Consider the following 9417-nt stretch of genomic DNA (forward strand, 5'->3'; position numbering starts at 1 on the left):
AAGCTTGATAAAATGAATATACCCCTCATTCTTCAGTGATGGATATAATAATAATTTGAGCATTTGCGCAAAAATGCTGTTAGTATATTTTGGAAGTACTTGTAAATTTATTATAGGAAAGACTTGAATCATCTATCAGGCAACAAACTTAATAACTTAAATCTAACCATATGAAATTCGTTCCATATAGAAAGTGCAGTGTGGTTAGGTGGTTAGCTGCTGAGAGCATAGTGAATATGTCAAGGCCGTAAATGGACGATTACCGATACAATTATCACTCAACTTACTATAAAACATACTCTAAAATGTGCCTTTGCCAATGTTTACAAATGATAGATTTCCACGAAAATTGATAAAAACTGAAATGAAGCAAAAGTAAGATAGAAAATTAAAAATATGTAGGCGTTAAGCAAGGACAAGTAGCTTGCTGGGAGGACGCTTTAGTGGAAACGCAACCAAAACGACCACATAAGATCAACAATATTAAAGCGTAGAAAAGGGAGATAATTGCAAAAGATGGTCAGATCATGTACGGTCGATGCAAGGTAAAGTCCTGTAGAGATGTACGGCACTGCAGAGCGAAATCTATAAAGACATTTTAACCACTCTGACCACATTAACATTATTCACCAAGACCCCTCTCTGGTTTGTAACCTTTTGTTGATGAAAAATAACGAAATTTGTTATGACATGGCTGATCAAATTGTGCTTTTTTACGTCTATCTATTATTGCGGATGAGTAAACGTTAACTCACCCCCTATGGCACACTAGAAGATGTTGTAGAAGATGTTCTTTTTTAAACTGCGATGTATAAATTGTTGAATGAAAGACTCTGTATATCAGTGTAGCATATAGACACATTTGCTTTGATAGCTTACTTGTAATAACTAACGTAACTAACTATAAGAAATAACGAGATACCACAAAAGAAAGAACCAGTCTTCAAATAGTAGATTGACGCAAATTTCCCCAATTTATGCATTCTCGAGCTGAGCATAAAGATATGCTCATTTTGATACACAGTTTTAGACATACGTCAAATTGGTTCACACATACACGCACCCGGAGAGCAATTTCTAGATTCATCCTTGTCGGCTCTTTGACTTTTATGTGATTATTTTAGTGTTGACAAAACTTAACGAAAATTAAAGAATTATGATTATCGTGGTAATAACTTTTCCACAATAACTCTGACTCTGCTTTCGTTTAATTCTTTCAACAATCTATAAATAATAAGTCGGATCATCAAAGATACATTGGAAGAAAAGTTAAAAAGAAAATTTCAGAAGGAAATCTACAATACCTTCATCAGCGCTACTCTTTTATTAACCCTCAACTAACTCCGCCTTTATATCCAACAAATGTTAAGAAAATCAAGGTGCATACATTTTTCAGAATTCGCCTTGGTCATACAATTGCAACTCACCAATGGATCCTGAAAAAGTCCTCCTCCCCAATCTACAGTTGTGAACAAATTCTTACTATAAAGCACATTCTCTGTGACTGCCTTAACTTTTCCTTGGCTAGAAGTATTGCATTTCGAACGATTAACCCTTTGGACATTCTAAAATCAGCTTCAGAACAGAATATCAATTCAGTATATTACTTTATTAAAACTACTAGGCTCAATATCTAATGTACATTTTTATAAATTACAGCCGATAGTCTGTGTTGCCAGTGCTCAATGTCTTTTTTTACTTTATTTCATTAGTCTAAAATTATAATAATAATAACATTTAAATTTCTAAAGAAACACTGACTTACCTGTAAAATATTCAAAATTGTTATTAACGCAAGAGCCGCATGCTTACCTCTTTTTAGAAAATTCGGCCAGTGCTGCTTAATTCCCAATTTTTTTATTAAACAACCCTGTTCAAAAAACAGTAATTGTTGTGTAGCATTTTGTGTGTAGTTGGTGTTTTAAAGCTGGTGTCGCGTGTTGCAAAATATTGGTTTGAGCTTGTTGTTGCAAATTCTAATTTTTATTCACATTGGTCCTCCACGTGCTTTTGTTAACAGTAAATCAAATTTTACGCTCAGAATGCTCTCAGCATTTTTTGTCTCTCAATTTTGTGGGTGGTTGTTGTTGTACATTTGTTACCTTATATATTTTGTTAATGTAAAAGTAGTACCAAATGTATTTTGTTCCTACAAAAGTAGTACCATACGTGTTTTATTGGCGTAAAAGTAGTTCCGTGTGTTTCCGAATTTTTCAGAATGGCTGCTACTTCGTTTATTTAGTTTGTTTATCATAATTTTAAAAAAGCTGTTAATATCGAAAATATTATAAATTCGATTTTCTAACATAATTTAAATTATGTCATATTTATGTGATTCAACTGAGCTTGAATGTAAGCTAATGAAAGGACTTACTTTCATAATTTGTCTCACTCGCATTTTTAATCAACCCGGTAAATCATCTGTTGTTCATCTGCTGCACCGCAGAAAAAGCAGAAGAAGATATTAATTTCTAACAATTCATTGTAGTTATAAAAATATTCTTGTTATTTTTTTTATCAGTTATTAACTCAATAAGGTATCGAAAAAACTCGCGATCAAAAGAATATATTTACGCAATGTCTGAGCAGGAAAATCAAGACGAAAAAGAATTAAATCAATTGCTTGATGGTAAATAGTACTAAAAATAAATGACAAAGTTCAATGATCATCAAATTACACTACCCAGAGCGAGAGAGTGTTAAAAGGCCTAAACGAAATAAATCATTTCTTATGTAATATAATAAATTTTTATAACGATTTCCCTGAACAGATGCATTACAAGATTTTGGACGAAACGACAACAGATCCGGAGCTAATCAAACAAATAAAAATGCAGAGGAAACTCCTACAGCAGGTAAAACGGGAGCCGAAATTTCTGAGGATTTCTTTCTGTAAGTGTTATTTGCATCTCTGTAAATGAAAACAAGAGTTAACAGTAATTGCGTCATTGTTGAAATCTATTAAGAGAACAGGCGAAATTATTATCAGAACGCATGAGTACGTTGTTTGGTGGGCCGGAAACACCAAGCCCTGACAACGCGCAACAGAATCCAGAACAAATACTAGCGGGCTTCAAAAAAATGGCAGAAGCGGCTGCAATGACATTACAAGGCGAAAATAGTGCCAGCGACGAAGAAGTGGCTAAATATTCAGACAGTATAGCTCAGGCGCTTAAGGGTTTACAAGAAGGTTCCGAAAGTTTAGCTGCCCCCGTTTCTGAAAATGATGTGGCCAGCATGTTTAACGGATTAAATTTGGATAATGTAAATTGCTCTTTCAGAAATACGGGGAGTTTAGCATTTATAAAATTAACAATTATCTCTAGGTAGTTTCAGAGGATGGCAATATGTTTCTGCCATTTATGGAAGGCATGATGCAAAGTCTGTTATCAGCGGAAATTTTATTGCCTAGCATAAAAGAACTTTTAGAAAAGTATCCTAAATACTTAACAGATAATTCTGAAAAGCTAACTGTTGAAGAGAAAGAGCGTTATGGGAAGCAATTGGAGCTATACAAATTGATTGCTAGCCATTTAGAAAATGAAAATGCTAATGATACGCCCAAAGAAAAACGTGAGAAATTCAAAATAGTACTCGAGGATATGCGCAAACTGCAGGAATATGGACAACCACCTGCAGAAATTTTAGCAGAAACCGCGGGAGATTTACCCATGTTGGATCCAACAGGAGGAGCAGCGGGAGGAAATCCACAATGTCCAATGATGTAGCCTATTTGAACTTACTTTATATAAAAGTATACGCAATTTTAACTTGGTTTCTGTAATTAATATTAGCTACTAAGTGGTCCAATGGTTTAAAAATTTGTGTACTTTCAATGTTGCATCTTTGTTGACTAAATATAGAGACTTGTGAGCTTACTATTTATTAGCCTTGACTATGTCCGTTAAGAAAGCCACGAACAATTCCCGCTTGTGTGTATTCAATTATCTAAAACACAATTTCTGGTTTTAGCAAAACATAATGTTATACTAGATTAACGTTTTATAATTTCGTAACAATTGATAATAAACGTGTAACTTGGATCATAAACACAATAGTGTGCAATTTTTGCGTCTGGACATTCCTATCTAGTTCTTATAGAATTCGTGTAACAAAACTTTTGAAAATTGTGTTGAGAGGGATTAGAGTTTTTTTTTCTTCTCAAGCCCTCTCAGCTCAGCAATCTATGTTTTCCACAAAAGCTTTAATTTGAAGACATAAAACGCATATCTACATGTTAACTTATACGTCTTAGGTCAAAATACAAATCGCATTACATATGCAAACAAAAAATTGAATAAATGCAAATTCATTACTTGCAAAGCCGATGAATCTAATGCGACCTAACTCTACATAAATAAATGATGGAATGAGAAATGAAGAAGCAATAACTTTTTAAGATTTTTGATAGAGAACTAATATGTTATGAAGTGCATCCGCCAGACACACCGGGTAAGCAACGACCACTCTCGACTCGCAACCCACAATGGTTGTGGGTTGAAGGCTCAAGTGCGGAGGAGTTTTAAATAAAGCCGATAGCCTTTGGAGGCCTAGCGCTTTAAGAATTTAGTCTTCGAATTTATTCTCTGGATAAACTAATAATATTAATAAGATGAAGAGGAAGAACTAACTCCTGTGGGGGTAGGACATGCCTTTTCCATTCATGTCACATTTTCTTTAAATGTGAAGAAACTTTCTTAACCCTTCCCTGCACATTAAAAGCAAATCTTGATCAACGGAGCTCCTGCGATCGTCATACACACTTATACTAATAGTGAAAATGAAGATTACCATAAAAATTGAGGAAAATCTAACCTCATGATACTAATCATACTGTAAAAAATTGGAGTTATTTCACTCGTCCTAAAAAAACTGTAACTGCGATATTATCCAAAACACAATATGGCTTCAGTAAACATAACTTTAATAAAAGGCTATTTATGCGTTGGTGTTACAAGTGGAAACGGCGTCTTGAAGCCTCCATAGAGTGACGCTTATTGGTGATAATCCATACATAGTCACCAGTTTTGCTGTCAAATGTACCTTCCTGAAGCGAGCGCAATTTTAATGTAAAACGTGGGCCGAGTTCTCTTAGTTTGGCGCGTTTACCGTCTTTGCTAAATTCATATCGATGATGGCGAAAGAAAATATAATCCCGCTGATTATGGAAAGTCGCAACTCGCCTTCCCTTAAACTCGGGATCATGATGAAAAAGAGCACCCAACATACGACCTATTGTAAGGCCTAAGCGTGTCGTAAAATTGTTAAGTATTACTTCGGGCCTATGCTTAGTAATTTCCTTGTGATCCCTTTTAATATCCGTAGTTAATTTCACATTGGATAATTTGAAATGAGCAGTTGGGCCGTTAGGTAGATGAATGACTAGAAGACCGTTAGGTTTTCGTCTGTCTTCATTGATAATCACAACATCCGTATACTCTTCCCGAATAGCTGATTTACACATTTTCTTAACGGACGATCGATTACGTATTTTAACTAAAGCATTAGGAAAAATGCGGCCCAATTCCAAGCCAAATTTACGAGTCTTTGTGACGGGATTATCGGCAAATGTTATTAAAACTTTGGGTTCATAAATGCGTTCAAAGTATGCACTAAATTCATCGCATTCCAATTCCTGACGCAATTCTTCATTTTCGGAATCATTTAAATTTGTTACGATGGTTTGATCTGCTTCACGTAAACTTTCTATGGTATGACCCGGATTGGCGGGAATGCCAGCTTTACGCCTAGCACGACGTTCTTGCATTTTCTTTTTATGTTTCTCTTTCTTCATTTTTCGAAATAAGGCCATACGCTTTTCCTTGTTGCGTATTAAGTTTAAGGGATTCAAGACTGGCATACGAACCTCTTCCATGGTATCGTCTGCATCCGGATCGCCATTAGAAGAAGAGGTGTGACCATTTTTCGTTGCCTTCCGCAAAGCTCTACTCATGCAAGGCTGCGGTTCGTCCTCGTCCTCAGAACTACTGCATACTTCGGTGTTAACATCACCTTCAGTAATCTTCTTATTACTTTCTTCTTCCTCTCCGTCACTTAAACTAGAATCGCTACTGAACGATTCTGTGGAACATTTTTGTTTACTTTTCATTTCTGTTTAAATAAATGTTCACAATGTATATACAACAATTCTCCAGAATATCACACGTGTTAGTCAGTGTTGTCAATAGTTCTGTTTATTATTATTTTAAGCAGAGTTGCTATACGTCAAGTGTTAGGATAATATAGAGAAGATAAACAATAGGTTGGTGCATAATAATCAGGTGTTTCCTTGACGTGTTATAATTTAATAAAAATTTATAGTATTTTATAAATTTATGAATGAAAATATTCTTCTACTCTTAGGTTTTGAAAATGCATGCCGATGATCACACTCATATTCATAATATTAAGCTGTGTTGTGAGGGCACAATCAGGGGAAAATCAGGAAGAGGTCGACCATCGGATTTCAACAACGAGGCACTATTGGCAGCCTTGGAAAGGAGCGAAAGCTTGGCAACTCGCATGCTGAACGATAACTTCAATGTGGACCATTCAAGCATCGTTCGCCGTTTCATAGCGCTCAAAAAGTAGATGATGACTACGCCCCGGGTTAATCATTTGAAAATTTTACTGTTGAATTTTTATGTTTGCTTTTTGACTAGAAATAGTATTCAAGAACGTCAGATAATTATGCACCAGCCTATTAGGATCACATCAATTTTTTGGCTCATGCAATGTATTTCTGCTATGTTCTCTTAAGAGCTAAAGCTATATACCTATAAAATCTGGTCTTAATTATCGAGGTTTCGAATTTCCCTTCATCTGTTCTCTGTATTGTCTTCTTGTTTTTCTGTGTTTTTCTCTCTCTTTCTCTCTCTTGATTTTCTCCTCTTCTTTCTATAGACGTATACATTGTTGAATAGACGAAAGTGAAATAAAATATTCCATTGAAAGGTATAATTAATCAAAATATTTGATATTTTTCAATTTTAATAAAAAAATCTCTCCTTTTCAACTATATTCTTTATAATGATTAAACATTTATTTGTTTTAATTCAATAATTATTAATTGTACGTACATATACGATTATTTCTTTTTATAAGTATTCTAAGAACATATTAAAAAAAAAAGTAATAATAATTTTTATAAACAAAAATAAAAAAAAAGGAAAATGAAAACAAAGTAAAAATAACAATACACAACCGTTGACTTACAAATATTTATACAATTAAGTTTAATACGCAAAAAAAAAAAAATATTATAAATACAAAATACAGAAAACAATTCTTATATATTTAAAAATAATCGTAACTTTATAAAACTTTCCAAGTAAAAATAAATTATTATTTTTTAATCAATTGAAGTGAAGGATATGTTAATTCTTAATAAAATACAATTTCCGTAGCTTGAAAAAAAAAAAAACATTTAACAAACAGACTTATAAAAAGTTATTTTGAGCAAACTTATTATTATATAATCAGTTCTTAAAAACTATATACATTCTTAAAAAATTTAATTGTGTGTTATACTTTTTTAACATTTTTTTTTTTAATTTTTATTTTTCTTTTTTTTTTTCTTTTTTTTTTATTAACTTTATAAAATATTATTGTGTACAATTCATCTGCAAAGGTTTTATTTATTGTAATTGTTTTCCATCTATGCTTTTGACTAATTTTTTTTATTTTTTTTTATAAAAATTGTTAATTTAATCGAAAAGTTTTTATACCCTACAACACTTGTGGTACAGGGTATATATGTACATATATGTAACACGCAGAAGCGCTTCAGACTAATCGTTTGTTATATCAATTCTTTGGACCCATTTTCTGAATAGATCTAAGCTTGTCTGTCGGTGAATTTTTGTGTTCACGCTGCAGGTAGTGATTTTTGAGACATTGTGATGGACGAATGCTATTGCAAATCGTTTGGATCGGTCCACTTTTTCAACCATCCCCTCATATAATACCCTATTTTGAGAAGTCGTTACGTGGAAAAAATTGCAATTTCCAAAATATTTTTGACGAAAGCGACTAAGTAATAGTATTTTGACATTCTAAATTGGTATGAAAACTTTGAAACGGTTCCGGCAATTTTTTGAACCTCATCTCTTATAACGAAGACTGAACTTCATATGACAACAATGTAGAATTTTCAATGCTTTATGTTGAAAGTCAGATCGTAATAGTAATTTCATATAAAAAAAATAATTGTACCAAATTTTGACTATCGCAGCCGATTTTTTAGATTGCACCCTTTATAAGGAGTTTCAGGAAAATTCGCCATTTATATTAAATTAACCTATAGAAGCAATTTGATATAAAAATTAACTTTACAAAATTTGGACCACTTTTGTATCCTACCCTATATAAGAACTTTCGCGAAAACTTTTGTTTATTAGGGCAGAAGAATCTAAGTTTTATTATGTTATGATGAAAATTCATCCATAACAGTAATGTGAATTAACTGTTCCGAATTTTGAACATTTCCTTCAAGTTTTGAACCTCTTGGCAACAACCATTGTTCGGGAAAGTAAGACTTTATCTTCAAAGGGGTGTAATTTTTAATGTACAGTTCGAAAAAAGTGGTGTAGGGTATTTAATAGTCGGCCTAGCCCGACTATGTTTTCACTTGTTTATTTTAGAATTGACGCGTTTTGCTCAAACATGAACTTTACACACTTTACTAACTTTAAACTTATTAACAGTTCTCAAGGAAAATGATTAAAAATTTTTTAATCGGTTGAAGCCGATCTTTTCATATTCTATGCCTTTTTCAGGGGATTATCCCGATTGGTCGAAGTCATGGCGATTATTTGACAAAAATTTACAATTTAGCCAAACTGCATTCCTTGAATGATAGCTCATATAATAATAAAAAGTAAGAATTTTCGTCAATTTTGTAACTTAGTTTTCCTGCAATCGCTCAATCGCTTTCTCATAGGACCTTCCTACCAGTGTTTCCGATACACGTCATTCTTCCATGCCAACCGGCTTTGTTATAAAATTTAATTCATTTATGTATCAAGCTGTAATGTCAAAGAAATTAAGACAAATGTACATAATCATAAAAAACATTGTTGTCTTCCTTTTGTAACTAACCACACATCCTATATATGTAACATGGTAATGGTAAGAAAAAAAGTAAAGAGAGAAATATATGGAGTAGACGCCTCCATCCCTGCTATGTATTATGCCGATCGGGCACTTACTGTAACTGTGACCAAACACCAATCGTAATTAAAGTATGATAGTACAGTGACTTTACACTCCTACTAACTACTTGGTTCGAAATAATCTTGAAAGTGAAGCGCCTCTTACACACTTTGCAATGCGCTTATGCAATAGCATAGCGTTCAGAACAGAACGATACATATTGGACACATGTACGATATACAGACTTAAGGAGATTCGTGGCTC

At 33.3% G+C, this 9417-nt stretch overlaps 2 protein-coding genes across 2 annotated transcripts; one reads left to right on the plus strand and one right to left on the minus strand.

Annotated features, from left to right (window-relative positions):
- Positions 1-2412: 2412 nt before the first annotated feature.
- On the plus strand, positions 2413-4050 carry LOC119635484 (peroxisomal biogenesis factor 19). Its single transcript, XM_038030301.1, has 4 exons — positions 2413-2629; positions 2772-2892; positions 2967-3264; positions 3327-4050. Exons 1-4 carry the CDS (start codon positions 2578-2580, stop codon positions 3726-3728), a joined length of 873 nt encoding a protein of 290 aa, XP_037886229.1. The 5' UTR covers positions 2413-2577; the 3' UTR covers positions 3729-4050.
- Positions 4051-4894: 844 nt separating this feature from the next.
- On the minus strand, positions 4895-6187 carry LOC119635483 (probable ribosome production factor 1). Its single transcript, XM_038030299.1, has one exon. It carries the CDS (start codon positions 6107-6109, stop codon positions 4952-4954), a length of 1158 nt encoding a protein of 385 aa, XP_037886227.1. The 5' UTR covers positions 6110-6187; the 3' UTR covers positions 4895-4951.
- Positions 6188-9417: the final 3230 nt, after the last annotated feature.

The sequence above is a fragment of the Glossina fuscipes genome, unplaced genomic scaffold (genome assembly GCF_014805625.2).
Source record: "Glossina fuscipes isolate IAEA_lab_2018 unplaced genomic scaffold, Yale_Gfus_2 26, whole genome shotgun sequence".
Classification (NCBI taxonomy): domain Eukaryota; kingdom Metazoa; phylum Arthropoda; class Insecta; order Diptera; family Glossinidae; genus Glossina; species Glossina fuscipes.

Coding starts and splice junctions, on each gene's coding strand:
- LOC119635484 (XM_038030301.1), top strand. CDS start 2,578: ATGTCTGAGCAGGAAAATCAAGACGAAAAAGAATTAAATCAATTGCTT. Junction 2,630..2,771: donor ATTAAATCAATTGCTTGATG/GTAAATAGTACT, acceptor TTCCCTGAACAG/ATGCATTACAAGATTTTGGA. Junction 3,265..3,326: donor ACGGATTAAATTTGGATAAT/GTAAATTGCTCT, acceptor AATTATCTCTAG/GTAGTTTCAGAGGATGGCAA.
- LOC119635483 (XM_038030299.1), bottom strand. CDS start 6,109: ATGAAAAGTAAACAAAAATGTTCCACAGAATCGTTCAGTAGCGATTCT.